The sequence below is a fragment of the Gopherus evgoodei genome, chromosome 12 (genome assembly GCF_007399415.2).
Source record: "Gopherus evgoodei ecotype Sinaloan lineage chromosome 12, rGopEvg1_v1.p, whole genome shotgun sequence".
NCBI classification, from domain to species: domain Eukaryota; kingdom Metazoa; phylum Chordata; order Testudines; family Testudinidae; genus Gopherus; species Gopherus evgoodei.
In genome coordinates, this window is record NC_044333.1 from 25,829,842 (window position 1) to 25,846,885 (window position 17,044).

Below are 17,044 nucleotides of genomic sequence, written 5' to 3' on the forward strand. Positions count from 1 at the left end.
ATGGGTGACTAAGACAATGAAAACCTCTGGATGTCTTTCAGCCTCTCTATCTAGCTTGGCCACTCCCTCTTTTGATTTTTCCAGTTTTCCATATTCTCTTATCCTATTCACTAGCCCAAACCAAAATGCAGATACACCTCTACCCTGATATAATGCGACCCAATATAATGCGGTAAAGCAGCGCTCCGGGCGGGCGGGGCTGCGCACTCTGGTGGATCAAAGCAAGTTTGATATAACACGGTTTCACCTATAACGTGGTAAGATATTTTGGCTCCCGAGGACAGCGTTATATTGGGATAGAGGTATATTTACAAAACTACAATAGCCCACAAACAGCAGACTTAATGGTTGTTATAAAATCATGGGGTCAATCATCAAAAAAATGTATGGAATCAACTTTGTAAATTCTACTAATACTGAAGTATCTTCTGCCTTTATACAGCAGGTAGTACATATACAATCACCAAACATCTAAGGTTAGTCCAGTGGAAGATGTCAGTAAGAGTTCTTTATACACCAAACTGCTCTTAAAAATATGCTATCGTGTTTTAATATTATAAGCTGCTGATGTGAATATGCTATTGCTGTATTTTAATAGCTCCTCCCCTCAAAAAAACCCCCAAATAAATATAAGTAAAGTAAGATTGCTGATGCTTTTCCCACCAAGTTCAAGTCCCTTTTGAGCCACACTGCCTGAAAGAAGAACATTTGTAAAGCCAGCAGATGATTTGCTACTAGTATTAACCCAGGGGTAATAAAAAATATGTTTTTGACTCTTTTGAAAGCAAGGCTTAGAAAATATGATATCTGGCTCTAATCCACACACCTTCTTGGGAGTTTAACTGGATGATCCCCCTCTCCAAAAAGTGTGCAAATTCCCCTTCATTACATAACTCACTGAAACAGCAAACTGAGTCCCTTTTGGCTATGTATTCTTTAAGCTACTTTCCTTTTTTCTTCTCAGAAGACTGCTGCGCCGGTAATACTGATCCAGCAAATTGTTTCCATAGGTTTGATTTTACATTACTGCAGATCTTAAGGTCAATAACCCACTGACTTTCTCAAAGAAATTATTTGGGCTATTTCCAGGCAGGAATTTCTCAGGGAACTCAGCTACAGTACAGAATACCTACAGTACAGAATACCTAGTCAGTACATTGAATTAAATGGTCATAGTCACATTACCATATCCAATCTGGTACTAAAAATGAGGACACACTTCTGCATTAAAATTAATCGATTATAATTTAGACATAGCTATCAATTATTAACAATAACCAACTACAAATCCATTCCTATTTTTGCCGGAGTGCTCACTTTAGATGCTTTTTGTTCTCCGCCGTATATGCAGAATTAAAATGTCTAGCGGACCTTTTGCTGTTGGCTTTATTCTACATATGTGCAGGACAAGTTTGAGTCACACAACACTTGAGTTAGTGAAGACTTTAGAAGCTAACAGACTAGCTGGTGATTTTATTTCTTCCTCCTGGAGACATCTGAAAACAGGTTCTTTGTTCCTTTCACCTGCTCTCACGGTTTATTACCCACTTGAACTCATAATCCTGCTAGTGCTATCACACTCATGTATTATCATTCACAATAATGTATTGTGCCCTAAGTTTCCATGATGCCTGATAAAGAAAGTCTGTGCCCTTAAGACTTTACAATTTAAGATGAATAAGTAAAACAGGAGACGAACCCTGGCACTATAGCCCAGGGAAGGGAGAGTGATGAAAATTTACTGGTGAGGAAAACAAGGAAGGAAGTGGGAGACTGTTCCAAGCACAGGATTTAAGGTACAAAGCGAAGTACATGAAACAAACAAAAGGAGCAGTAACCTGAGAGGATAGTGAAGCATGTACAGTGTGAGTGGGTGAGGAGGAAGAAACAACACCTGAGATGTAGGTGCGGAGGAGACTATGTAGCGCCTTAAAGGAGAGGAGTATGAATTTGATGTGCAAAAACTGAGAGAAACCATGGAGGAATGAAGGAGGAGGTGGGAGGTGACATGGTCAGAGTAGCAGGAGAGGAAATAATTTTCGGAGTAACCAGGTTGGAAGAGGCTTGTCACATAAAAGTAGAACTTTGAGCACTGGCCTGCTAAAATCAGGTTTGTGAGTTCAATCCTTGAGGGGGCCACTTAGGGATCTGGGGCAAAAATCAGTACTTGGTCCTGCTAGTGAAGGCAGGGGGCTGGACTCAATGACCTTTCAAGGTCCCTTCCAGTTCTAGGAGATAATAATAATTAATTGGAGATATACCTATTTAACTTAATAGGGACATAAAACATATTGGGCCAGATCCTCAGCTGCTGCATAGCAGCACAGCTCCATGATATTCTCACTGTACATCTTTAAAGCCTCCTGGTGCCTTGTATTCTTGACACTTCTGCCTTTCCCTGAGTTCAGAAAGTTACAACTTCCTGTGAGACGTCACTTCAATCATAGCACAGTTTTCCTCCGATGAAAAGAAGCCTCTTTAAGGCCGTTGTAAAACGATGCCGTTATCAGCATGAGGCTGTCCAAACCCCACTGAAGCCAGTGGCAAGATTCCCTTCGCCTTTGGAGCAGGGCCTGTATCTAAGAACTTCAGGGCTTTTCTTTTTAAAAAGTAATTGGAAGACTTTTAGTTAGAGCAGCAGTAGTAGCAGTTACTGTCTTTGACCTACTGCCATCACTGACCCATGATGCTGAGGGCTCTCAGCATTGCTCGGGAGGTGCTCAGCCCCTTGCAGGATTGAGCCCTACAGCATTAAAGATACCACACCTCATTCTGCTCTTTGTGAAACCAGGATGTGGTGTCAGCACAGTCACGTTTCACTGTTTTAGTTAGTAACAGAATCATTTGATTATTAATGCATCAGTAGGTTAGTGGCTGAAAGTTTGAAATTAAATAACCGTGACTCCCAAGGAAGCTGGTGACAATTTACATCTGAGTTACGCCCGCAGGATGGCAGCCTCTACTTTGTGTATAAAGTGTATGAAATGTTTGTGCACAAAGAAAGCAGACCTGTGTGTCAATCAGTTGCTGAATTTCTGATTTGCAAATGCTGCACACTAAGGAGCAGTTTCTGCATTCAAAGTTCTTGAGATCAGTTGGAGTTTGGGGTATGCCAGGAATGCAGGATTAGCCCAGAATTACTGCATTTTATATTCTAACATCCTCCCCCTCACCTTTAAAAAAATCATTCTCTTTCTTCTAATTTATTTAAATTTTAAATAATCTTGTGAGCGAGGACATCCCAACATCAAGATGACAGCTTTAGGATACAGCCTATAAAGTTCATGTATTAGAGATCAGCTCCAGTGGGTTAGAATGCTTTCATCACACACAAAAGAACACTAATTTTTAGACGTGCACAGATATTCCAGTGCAGATCACATTATCTGTGTCAGCTGCCAAAGCACATTGGCTTAGTTAAATAAGACCTGGGGGTTTTGCTGACTGCCAAATGGACTCAATAATGTATAGACTGAGTGGTACTGAATGAGGTCTGGACATTGGCCATGGAGGAGTCTCTAATAAAAGCTGGGATGAGATGGGGAGGTTTTCTGGAGGTTTGTTTTTAAATTTTATCTAATGTACTTAATTGAGCACAGTGGGATTGTGCTTGGGGCATGAAGATTTAAAATTCCAATCTGCATCAGCCAACATGATGCAACCTTTCCAATGCATCTATGTACAAGGTTCACCCTAGGAAGACCAGGGGAGTTACTTAACTCAGTAGCACCCGACAGGAATTTTCTTACCAGTATTAGCATAGCGTTCAAGGTCAAAATAAAACAGTTTTACTTCAGAACTCGTCGTCCTCCATACAGCTGAGTGGAATAGGTCTCTCTGGAGAGAGCCTGACCATATAACTTCAGTTCTGACTGTGCTCTTTCAGAGCCTGTTCATGCTTCACTGAAGTCAATGGGAGCTGGATCAGACCTCTATTGAGCATGTGAGAAGCCAAGAGCCCAATCCTGTTCCCAGTAAAGTCAAGTAGAGTTTTGCCACTGATTGCAATTGAACCAGTATTTGACTCTAAGTAAAGGTAACTAAAAGGCCTTAGCGGAAGCTCTGGTCAGAGGCAGGATTTTCAGGAAATGAGATAGTTACTTGTAGGAAAAAAAGGTTTGGGTTTTTTTCTTTTTGGGGGGGGACGGGGACGTGGGGCTAAAATCAAATTTACCAACTTTCTTCCTGTGCCATTGATTTCTGGGAGAGTGTGTGGGAGGAAGGAGGCAGACAATTTCTTTCTTACCTGAGCAACAGCCTTGCTAAACTCTCTAAGAAGTGAATGATGGGAAACAGTTCTGATCATTGGTAAATATCTCTGGAGACTAACCTACACAGACGTCAGTTTTCCCCAAACCAAGCTGTATCCTGGTAATTTTATAACACTAAGTTTAGAAGTAAACAAAACATTCGCATGTTAAGTATCAGGGGTCAACTGAAGCACTTTCATTGGTGCTCAAGGACAGCCCACTGTAGTTATAATTGGCCAATCCTCCAGGGTCCTTTCATTTAAATGAGACAGAATTTATAGCTATTTATGTAGGCCTCACGCCAACCCTGTTTCTCTGATAAGCTGCTCGGGTGCGTTTGTGTCTCACATCCGATTTAGAGAGTCCTATGGACATTGGAGACAGCATTCTGTGGATACTTAAAATAAATTAAAAAAACACAACCTTCAGCATGGACACAAGAAGAGAAAGTTATTCATGTGGCTCAGGCTCTAGGATCTCTGGGGAATGGTGCTGGGAAAATAGTCTTTTGAAAACCTTACGTTACTCTTCTTGCTTAATGACATATAATCTTGAAGATAGTCTTTTATAAACGGTAAATGTTCCTTATTTGAGCAAGCAATTATTTTCAGTGGCATACTGCAGCAGCTGTAGGGTCTGGCTGACAGAGACTATGAATACTCCCTCCAGATAAAATACATACATCTAGAATACAATAATTATTATTACTGATAATGATTTACAAGGCTTTGCACTTCTTTAGTTCTTCCATCTCAGAATCTCCAATTAGCCTAACATCAACCATATGTGGTAGGTAAGAATTATTATTTCCATATGGGCAAAACTGAGGCACAGAGTTTAAGTGATTTGTTCAAGATTACACAGGAAGTCTGTAGCAGAGCTAGGAATAAAACCCACAATCCTGTGCTTTAACCCTTCTTAAATCAGAAGCCCACCAATTCTGGGGTTAAGAACTTCCTGAGAATTTGCTAATACCCTCCACCAGAAAGAAAATAGGCCTGTATGACAAAAAGCTGGATGGCCTTCATTTTCATGATATGTTCAGGGACAACTAACAACAGGCCTGCTTTCACGATTTCATTTTATAAATGTAAGGAACTTTGCAAACTAAAGATCACTCAGTTTTTCCACCACCTTTTCCCCTTATATCAGGTGATAGTCTCCTCGAAAGAAAATTCTTAAAGCAAGTGAAAAACAAAGAAATACTTTCGTGGGGAATGTTACCTGGAGTAAATGGGTCAGGGAAATGGAGTGACCTTTGATTGTAAAGTTCTTTACATTTATAAACTTACACAGTAAAAACAGTCCTACTTTCTAGTGGAGAGTCTGAGCAAGTTTTCAGGACCAGCAAGGCACCTCCCCCTTGCAGTAAACTTTGTAAAGGAAAAGCAGCATGAAGACAGTATTAGACAGGTATGAGGGGGACAGGATAGGTAGTAACCCAAGCAGTTGCAAGAGGCACTGATGAGATGGGCAGGGCAATATAAAACTCTCTCTCTTAGGGGGCATATCTGGAAAAGGAGAACAGATTGTACAACAGAGTTTAACTTTATAGTACTCTACGGGCAGAGCTGCACGAAATACCTTACAGCGAGTATCAGTCCTGAGTGAAGTGGGACTGAGATGCAAGTGACATAGGGCTCCAGAGGAGGGTGGGGTAGAGAAGTCGAGTTACTGTAGACGGGGGCAGCATAAGCAAAAGAGCAACTCCAGCCATGAATGGTTGTGGGAAGGGACAGAGGGGAAGTCGAGGCTGGGGACAGAAAGTAAACAGAAACCAGGAGCCAGAGTAAGTGGGAAAAGATCAGCAAAGGGTTGAGTTGAACAAGTTTGGAAAACAAGGAGGCAGCCTAGTTAATGGGTAGAAGATCCTTCAGGTACCAAAGTTGGATGGTGACATGGTTGTGCTTCCTTGGGCAAGGCTAAGTCATGCTGCAGTATTCTGGAACCCTTAAAGTTAGAGAGTAGGGATTCAGAAAAGACACAAAACTGGCAATTACAGTAGTCATAAAAGGGAAATAATTAGGGCATAGTAAGAATTCAAACAATGACAGGGTCAAAGTGAGGACAAATTCTAGCAATTCTGCACAGGCAATGGGGTAAGCAGAATTACTGATGAGGCAGCTAAATTAAGGTCCAAGTTCAGGTACGTTCTAGTGTACATTTGCAATGAGGAACAAAGAAGAATTTCTAAACAGAAACAGGACCAAACTCTTTGAACTATTCTGTAGTAGAGTAAGTACCAGCCAGAGACAAAATAGGCAGAGGAGAGGGATCAGAGAGCAAATCAAAGGAGACCAAGTTGGTGTCCTCTTCATGGAAGTTGTATATCTAAGGTGGAAGGTATATAAAGAAAAGAAGTGGGCCGTGAACAAATCTTTGGAACACTGCAGAGCAGAAAATATATAGGGAAGATGTTCATACATCCAGATGGCGGGACAGAGGTGAGCCCAGAATTCATGCAATGTGGTGGGGAACGGGCTGGGGTGCCCAAAATTCATGCATTTAAGGAAAAACCCCAAATGTATGAACTGGAATGTGTGTAAGAACGGAGCTTACCAGGGTGGAGATGAGGACAGAAATGATTAATTAGTGTCAGGAGGAAGCACTGATTTACTGCGGAGATCGAACTGATTTTATCTGAGCAGACAGAATTGATGAACTGGTATGTAGGGGGACAGGGATGATTCACTGGTGAGGGAGTCAGGATGTCTTAATTAGGAGTGGCTTCAGAAAGCCATGACCTTCTGGAGCGTGGCTATTTTACACCCAGGCTCATGCTTATTCCTCAAAGGAGGAGGGGCTCAAGGACATTTGGAAACTCTTGCCTAAGACATTTTTTGGAACACATAGGGACAGAAAATAGTACAGATTTAGAATAAAAATTACATGAAGTAAAAAAAACAATTTCCTGAGGTCGATCCTTCCCCTCTGTTAGTGTTTCTCTCTTCCAGACTTATCCTGATTGTATTGCTAATGCCAACTTACTTGCTTCCATTCTCCTCTGGCTTATCTGCACCTCTTCCACTTTGAGAAGTGGACTGTCTCTCTGACTGCGGCATAGGGAAATGTTTTTCCTTGGAGAAACTGAGGTATGTATTCCTACTTAGTTCCAAGAAAAATATTTAGAAAAGAAAGAAAAGGGAAAAAAAAATGAGTCATGAGAGAAGTGGGATTCAAACTCAGAGAAGCAAAGGCAGCACATACACCAGCAGCTACTAGGCAGATCTGATGCTTATACGACAAAAGGGTTTCAGCAGAGTTTCCTGCCCCAGTTAACAAGAGGTGGGATTCCAAATACAAATTCTGCAAGGAAAATGATTACATTCTCCATGGCATTTACCACAATTCTTACAAATAAAAAGCAGAGGCTAATTATAGCATGTTTGTTTTTACTATATGTCCTTGAGGCAATCAGTTCCACATTAGGAATACAAAAAATACTGTGAGAGAAATACAAATATGTGTATGTCAATGTAACAAGAAAAAAGTTTCCATCATTAGCTGCTAAGCAAACCCCCCCCCCAATTAAAATAACCATCAAAACCTAGGCATTTAATGCTGGAATAATTAATAGCAGAGCACAATTAATATCTTTCACAGAAACAAGGAGACAGAGGGTGTACCACCCGCCAACTAGTCATCACTCGCCTTCTACTAATAATAAAAAGGGACTGGAGGTGCTTTGCTTTTCCACTTTCCAGTAGTCTGGCTACCTAGAGACAACCTCTTACTGGGACTCTCTTCATTTCTGTTAACACTGGTTGTTAATATAGCCACTGGAGATAAGAAATGCCATGCATTAAGGTGTCTATCCAGCAAAGAAGAGCTTAACCACATGCTTAACTTTAAGCACCTGAGGTACTCCACTGAAGACAAGGGCCTTGCCTATACTAGGAAATTTGGTCATGTGTAAAAACATGCTAATTAATGTTAACTCACATGTTTTTAAACATGTATGAACACCTTTAAAAACATACTGGCTAGTGATGCTTGTCCCTGGGAGGTGGAAGGGGCATGACCAAAAAGGCAGGTCACTTAAAATCAAGCATGTGCATAAGCTGTTTGCTGGGTCATAGCACAGCTAAGAAAACAGAGGTAGGTACAAAGTCTTAGAAAGCAAGACTGCAAACTGTGCTGGAGTGCAGGAGATTTTACAAGAATCTGTGCCAGTGCTGATCATCTGAAACACTTAACATTTCTGCCCTCTCAAATCTACCTATAGTTGCAATATTCTCACTTTTCCTAAAGCCAGAAATAATATCAGATTAGCAATGGGTCATAGATCAAGGAAACATTTTGAAGTCAATGGGAGATTAAGGTACCCAGCACCATATAGGAGGTGCTCAACTGGGCTTTTTATTACTGGAGAGAGGCTTCTGTTCCTTTGCTGATACTAATTCATGTTTGAAACATAAAATAAGCTAACGTAAATTACCTGCACTCAGCTGTTAGCATTACTATAGTATCTGTGTGTTCTGTTCTATAAAGATTTACAAAGCCTCAGAAAGACAAACCTGAGTGACTGGCTGATTGAGCGTCTAACACAGCCAAAGCCAATTCTCACCTTCATTTCCTTTTTCCAGGCTACCCACCAAGGTGCAATCAAGAGCAGGTCTAAAATGTATTATATTTTTCTGAACTCTGCCAACTACTTGTCCGATCCCCTCCAAGTGCAGACAAGACAAGTGTTGAGTTGCGTATTGAACTGGACCTATTCTATCACTAAGAGGTTACAGTGATTCTTCTTAGCTGAACTCACTCCCTTCCAAAATATTTAGCTCCCCATTGAGTCCCACATCAAATCATCTGCCTTACACCTATCACATTTCCAGGATGTGTCAAGACACACTGGGATTTCAGCATATGGCTAGGAAGCCTCAATGCATCTAGATGGCCATGGATAAAACCTGAATGCGGAGTCTGAGTATTAGATGAATAACATTTGTAGTTATGCAAGTTATGCCTCCAGATTTCATACTTCAGGCCATGGAGGTCAGGAAGGAATGTTCCCACATATGCAGCACTGAATCATTGGCGCTTGCCTTTCTCTAAGCATCAGGTATCAGCTGCTGCCACAAGCAGGATCTCGGACTGGTTAGCTCAAAGGTCTGATCTGCTCTGGTTTGAAACTATGGGAATGAAATATATACACAGCGAATAGCCTTTCACTCTAAAGGGAGCAATGGAGCTAGAAACCCTTCCAACACCTCAAAAGTTTATCCCTAGGAGTGGTATTAATTGGCTTGTCTTCTTTTCATGACCTCAGTGTGATCCTAGATGCCTAGAACAGTCCAGCTTGTAGTAAACATGTTACTCACAGCTACACCTGAATTACCCAAGTCAACCTTTGGCTGCTAAGCAGTTAAAAGCCAATGCTTAGATATTTTTACACCATAAACTCTGATTACTGACCTAGTCATTATAGGTGGACACACAGTAAACAGCTCATACCCTAAACAGGTCTAACATTGAATTATATTTTATTCAACATAAACATCACAAACATTGGTAGGGAACTGAATTCAAGGCTTTAAACAGCACATACTGGCAAGATGCAATTTAGGTGCTGTGCGATTCATGCTGTACTTACAAATGTGTTGTGAGAAAAGAAGAACGTGAAATGCTGCTGGGAGTTCAAGAATTTTAAAGATCATCCGAGCTCACAGAAACATGCCATGAAGGTAAAGATATTATGGATATTACTACTGGCAAAAAGTAAACCAAGGTTCATTCCCAGTTACCTAATATGCAAAAGAACTTTTTCAATCACTCTAGCCTTTGATAGACTCCCCTAAGCAGGCATGATAAGCAGGTGGATGGCTGTAATTATTTTACTACCCATTTATATTACAGGAGCACCCAAAGGGTCTCAGGTCAGGACTCAGCCCCATTATATTAGACCCTATATAAATATACATGTGGACATGATCCCTATCCCAAAGAGTTTGCAATCTAAAGTCAAAACCTCACTCAATTTTTATACTGGCTGGAGGACACACACTACTTCAGGAATGGAGACTACGCTATGAGGGTGGCAGTGACCACTGTTGCGTGCAGACCCATACCATGCCTCTTGGAGCTGCTGCCAAGGCTGTGTGCTGCCACGCTCCCCTATAATCTCACAATATAACCTTGTGTGTTTATACATGGTTCCAGCAATGAGCTTTCAACAGGCTGGAAATAGCCAGCACCGTCAGTCATCAGCTGGAATTGTGAGATCTTCCAAGTTGTCACTTTTATATTAAACTGCTGTATAAAAACCCAAGTGAGTGCTCCAGTCTGATCAACAACAGCTAGGAAAGAAACACTGCACACCTTTGGGATTATACCGTTGGCTGTAAGCTTCTGACTGATCTTGTTATGATTTCCTGGGTCTTTTAAAATCACCCACTGAAGGACAGATTAAAGCTAAATGAAACGTTCAAACATTTGCCTCTATGTGAATGAGGAGAAAGTGTCAGTGGTGAAATTTACGGAATTTAAACTTAGTTCTTTGGAGCTCATTTTTCTGCAAAATTACCATTATTATCTGAAACTAATATAAATATAAAATTGATATCCTTTGCTATAAAGATTCTTTTCCTATAACTCTTACAACAGGAGCATTTCCATTAATATTGGACTAAAACATCACTAAAATAGCTTAACATTTCAGCGCGGTACTGCTGACATTAGGGTTTGAGTGCCTTGCCTGCTGAAGCCTGGTGACCCATAACAGTAACTAAAGGCATTGTTACTTTCTGTAACGTGTATCACTAGCAAAGACAATCCATAAATATCTGTATCCCATCACCCACACTTAAGAGTACACCAGTGCAAGGACACTACACTTTCAAGAGGGCTCCCATGTTCTGAAATACCATCAACTGGGATTAGATGCTGAGCATTTCAGGGAGAAACTGATCTCGTGTGCCCTGCAAATGTTCCTGGCCATATGAATGCTTAATTTTAAAGAGAGAGCGAGAGCAGTGTACGCTGCAGGGTAAATTCTCATCTCTGCAGCTTGAGGATAGGGTTGGCAGATGCTGATTTAAAAAAAAAAAATGTTGACATATCAATGTTTATTTTAAGCAGTTTTTTAGATTTCTCTCCATTTAAATGTTCAGTTTTTCTATCGATGGGGGATGGGGGGTGGGTGGGAGGACGGTTTGTGTGGGCACTGTGAAACCAAAGTTTCCCAACATTTAACAATAAAAAAAAGCCTAATCCTTCCAAGCCTACTTGATTCAGCAACGCACTTAAGCATATGCATAAATGCTTTAGGTTACTCATGTGTTTAAGTGTTCTACTGAATTAAGGCCAAAATAAGGTTTCAGCACCATAACAGATGAGAGAAGATTTTTGGCCCAGCATTTTACAAAAAAAATCTTGACAAGCTGAAATTGTTTTCTCGGAGTGATTCCATAGGAAGGGTTACATTGTGCCGTCATACCCATGGAAACCAGAGAGCTTTGGTTTTCACATTACCTGATGTATAGAAACCTGAGCATCTCTCAGAGGCAGGTCCTGTTATAAAAGAAGCTGACAGTCTGCACCATTCAAAAATGGAGCAATGCTGCACAAAGGTAAAAACCATCCAAAGGAGCCTGACACTGAGACACTGGAAGTCCTCAACTGCCACAGAGCTAGGGTTTAACATTCATTAAGTCCACTGATTCCAAGTATTACTAATGAGAGGCAGAAACAGGTCATCATTTTACATTAAAAGATCTCTACTTCCCAGGTCTCTGGCATTTTTGCTTTATCATCCTCTCTATGCTCAGGTTTGTAAGCTTTTTTTATTATGAGGATGTCCCAGGCCTTCTGAATCAAGACATTATCAGGGGCCTCCTCCAGGGCTAACACTGTGGTGTATCAAAGAATCACAATTTTCGGTGTTTTTTTTAAACAGGAAGTCCAAGGGCATCATGAGTAAGGCTATAATTTAGGCACGGGTATTTTTAGTAAAAATCATGGACAGGTCACAGGCAATAAACAAAAATTCATAGCCTGTGAACTGTGCATGGCTTATACTAAAAATATCTATGTTTAAATGGGAGTGTGAGTCCTGGGGGGGGGGGGGGCTGCTGCTTGAGGGCACATGGGGCCGGGGGCTGCTGGGGGGGCACTTTGGGCCAGTGGTTCCAGCTGCCGGGGGCCGAGTTGCTCTGGCCCACTCACCAGGGACCACTGCCCAGGACCGCAGCTGCTCCAGCCTGCTTGCTGGGGATGCTGCTTGGGTGGCTCTGGGGCAACCACACCGGTCCCTGCAGAAGTCACGGAATCTGTGACTTACATGACCTCCGTGACAGACATGGAGTCCTAATCACGAGTAGTAATTTCATCTTTGTCCATTTACTAATATTTGCATCTATCCTATATTTTTCTATATTTCTAGAGCACCCTAGCCTAATGGGGCCATATTTTAAAAAGAAAATCAATACACACTGGGTGCTAAACTCACTAAAATCTGGCCCTAAAACCTAATAATTCTGTGCTAGCCTTTGATGTTATTGACATAATCTGGGACCATATAGAACATGGTTGCAACCAAAGACCTATAGTGGCACCAAATCTTGTATAAAGGGGGTCAAATGAGGTGTTATAGGTTGCTGGTTATGATAATGCTGTCTGCATGCATGTGTCATTTTGTAGTTAAAGTTATGAATATTGGCTCTATACTGTCTGTATTTCAAACTTACGCCGCACTTCTGGGTGACACTCCAGACAAGTTGGTATTAGCTCTGCCTAGCCTGCCTGAGGGCCCATTAAGGACCATCAGCTATACAACTGACCCACTGAGAGAAGGCAGATAGGCCTTGTAACTCAGCAAAGTATACAGGAACTTGCCCATGTGACTCCAGATTTATCACTGCTACAATGGTTAATCACCCTTACTATTAAAAATGTATGCCTAATTTCTAATTTGAATTCTGCAGTTTCCAGCCATTTGTTCTTGTTATGCCTTTCTCTGTTAGATTAAAGCAACATTTAGTACCCGGTATTTTCTCCCTCTGAAGGTACTTATACACGGATATGAAGTCACCACTCAATCTTCTTTGTGCTAAGCTAACCACACTGAGCTCTCTCACTGTAAGGTATTTTCTCCAGCTCTTAAATAATTTTTGTGACTCTTTTCTCTATCCAACATTCTTTTAAAAACATGGATGGCAGAATTGGACACACTATTCCAGTACTGGGTTCACCAATGCCATACAGAGAGGAAGAATCACCTCCTCACTCCTGCTCACTACTTCCCTGCTTATACATCAAAGGATCATGTTAGCCCTTTTTGCTACAGTATCGCATGGGGAGCTCACATTCAGCTGTTTGTCCACTAAGCCCACCTAAACCCTTTTCAGAGTCACTGCTTTCCAGAAGACAGCCCCCCGTTCTGTAGGTATGGCATCCGTTCCTTGTTCCTTAGGTCTGGATCCACTAGCCCTCCTTCCAGTACTGGTTTGCATAATGTTTGAGGGGAGCTGGGTGGTTGTTTTTTAAAGTAATTCCTAAAATCACATTATCCTAAATAAAGAATGAAGCTGAGGAGTGGTTTGGTATAGGTAAAAATCCTGTGAAGTTGGGTTGGGTTTGATCCTATTTAGAAACCTTCCAAAGCTCATGGAAGTGGGGTCCAGAGAAATGGTTCCATTTTTGGCTCATCTCTCTGTAAGTAACTGAATGTATGCTTTATTAAACATGTTTCACCTGCAATTAGATCTGTGTTGCAATATCAATAGCACAGCTACCATTCAAATGTACTATGTTAGAAAGAACAAAGGATCCATAACAAACTTTGTTTTAATGTGAATCTTGCAGAAATCAAGCTGGTAGACAAAAATACATTAAAGAATTCTTTCTTTCTGATCAGGGCTTGGGCATTCTAGCATAAGAATACCGTAACGATAGGCTCACAGAACAACATGGTGCATTGTTACCTAGTGTATATGCAGTGACTCATAAGCCATACTGTGAATCATGGAATTCCACTAGCACTGCTTGCAGTTCTCTGAGATCAAGTTCTACGCTGCATTCAGCTAGATGAACATCGGCCACACAAACACTGGGAGGGCAATCTGAAAGTTTACTGCTGCATTTTAACAACTAACCGAGAATTATATTTTGTTAATAAAATACTTTCCCCTGCCTCTAAACATTCTGTTGAAAAATCGAATGACTTACATAGAAATCTTTATGACAGTCAACGTATGTCCTGACTTCTTTTTTATCATTTGTGTTGTGCCATGTGGAGAGAGCTGTAATATGCTCTACGTAATTAGGTTAAATTTAATTTTGGTGATGAGTGGATAGATATTATCTGATATTGTATTTTGTCATCCTCTGCTTAGCAGGCTGCCCAAAGTACTTCATTCTCTTTGGGAGCCAGCAAAATTGTTACTCAGTCAGTGGTATATTGGATGGACCCGGAAGAGCAAATTACCCTTAAATTTTAGGCAAGTTTATTTTAGAACCTGATCATGCTCCAAAGTGGGTTTATAAGGTTCCTTAAATTCCATAAACATTTGTTTTAAAAATGAGTATCTATCTGTACAAAGCCTGAGAGAGAAAAAAAAACCCAAACCTACAGCTCTCCTTTCATAAGTGAACTTTACAATCGTCTTTTCAATAGAAAGTTGTTTGGTTCTATGCCAGTGATCTTTTACTCTTTTCTAATCCTTAATTAATCCCTTTTAAAAACAATTTATGTGCTGTATTTCCACTGATGCTCAGCCTTCTGTCTGCATATATGTATCTCAACAAAATCTTTACAGCCAGACTAACATTTTCATAAATTACAAACTTAAATCCATATTGAGGCACTTCAGTAAAAATGAACTGATTGTTAGAGTTGATGACTGGCAGGTCCTATTGAAATCAATGGGAATCTCTGTGTGCTTAGCACTTCTTAAACACCGGCCACTGAGGTGCCTAAATATGGATCTCATTGCCTAACTTTAGGCACTCACTTCTAAGAGTTTTGGCTCTATTTTCTAACATTCATGAAGTCTTCAGACCAAGTAGAATATCCTTCTTGTTAAAATACATCAATGTGTCACCATGAATTGAAAACAGCAGAGTTTCTCAGTAGCAAAGCCATGCTTTTTTTTGGCTAAAAATCACATACAGTGTGTAGAGACCATTGTTCCCTCTAAGTTATGCGCGTGTGTGCACGTACACAGATCCTAAACCCCACACACATGGCGAAACACCACGCGCACAAAAATTTGCACAGAAGCACAACAATTTTCACATAGGAAATTTTTTGCACACACAACCTGTCAAAAATTTGCACAGAAGAAATTTTTTCCACACGCGGCCTGTCAAAAATTAGAGGGAACATTGGTAGAGACCATTCCTTTGACATGCCTGCAGATTCAAAGAGAAATCTTACAAGCTATTGGAAGGAGCGTGGAAAGTTCTGGAGGAAAGAATTAAAAAACAACCACCACCAAATGCTGTAGCAGTTTTAGAGCTGAATTTTCAACATGTGGTCTTCCATTCTGCACATTCAAAGTTGCATGTGCAATTTTTGTGCATTATCATGTGTGCATGTACATGCTTGAATGCACAAACATTTGCAGTGCATAAAATGAATTTTGCCTGTATCAATTCTATTGTTTGTGTGCAAAAATTATAATGCACATAAAGCTCCACAAAAAGTGATTTATGTACACCAAGTACCATAGAGGCCAGGCTGAAGCCCCTTTGAAAACGTAACACTTAATGTCAATGAAGTATTAGATTTACATCCTCTTGCTTAAGAAAGTGCAGTTGGATGCTTGGAGATGGAGCATGCTCAGTGTCATTAATCACCAGCCTTGAAGCTTGTGACGTGAATGGGAATTTTGCCTCAGTAAGGAATGAAAGATCGGGCCTTACGCTCGCTGTATGTTAGATGTTAAAAGAATCCATACAGTGGAAGGAAGCCACTAGACACTGTAGATCTGACTTACCACAGGAGCAGCACGTGAAGCAGTTGGTATGGTAGAGGTTACCCATTGCTTGGCAAGCCTGGCTCGCTCCATATACGCCCTTTCCACACTTTATACAAATACCTAGGAAGAAGAAGAAAGACTTAACATCAGAATCCTCAGCAGTTCTAAAAAGCAGCTGCTGGCTATTGATTTGTAAACACTTATTGTACCCTCATCAAGCCCTAAAACAATGAATAAACGATCCTGAATAGAATTTAGACACCAAAATTGGTGGCAGGCATCTTGAGTGAAATGACTACATGAAAACCAATTAAAAATAAAAGGCAGAAAATACTAGCGTAGCTGGTGAAACAAAGTATGAAGAGCTAGGCTGGCCAAACAGCACAGAAATCCCCCAGAGATAGGTAAAAATGAGAAGGGACAGGAAATCTGAATGCCTGCTGGAAAGAATTCAGACTTTCACAGAAAAACAGTAGAGGTCTTCTATACAAGGTAAGTGATCTTAACGCAGCATGTTACATTCAGCATTACCAATAAAAACAAACAATTTGGTCAGTATCCTAGAAAAAAAAGTGTTTTTTTTTCCTCTCCAATAAAGTAATCACCATATCAATAGTGAGCTGAAGTCCATAAGGAGCTCAGTGAAAATGACATTGTCAGTCATATGTAATGTTTTTTAACTTTCTGTCGTTTAGTAATACTTAGCCCCTGCATGCTGGGCATTTTACAAAACAAAAGGCAAGGCATCTACCCCCTGTAATCTGGGGTTTCAGATGGGATTCTACTCAGGCTACTTAGTGACTATTGCAGCAGCTACACTTCTATTTTTAGCAAGCTAGCTTGTTCAGAACTAGCACCCATATGTCTACCAAAGCT

General features: G+C 40.7%; 1 protein-coding gene across 1 annotated transcript in view; it reads right to left on the minus strand.

Moving 5' to 3' along the window:
- WTIP (WT1 interacting protein) overlaps positions 1-17,044 on the minus strand; it is a 125,840-nt gene that overhangs the window by 47,334 nt on the left and 61,462 nt on the right. The window contains exon 2 of the mRNA XM_030581983.1: positions 16,187-16,288. Within this exon, the coding sequence (XP_030437843.1) occupies positions 16,187-16,288 (102 nt within the window). The remainder of the gene's footprint in view (positions 1-16,186; positions 16,289-17,044) is intronic.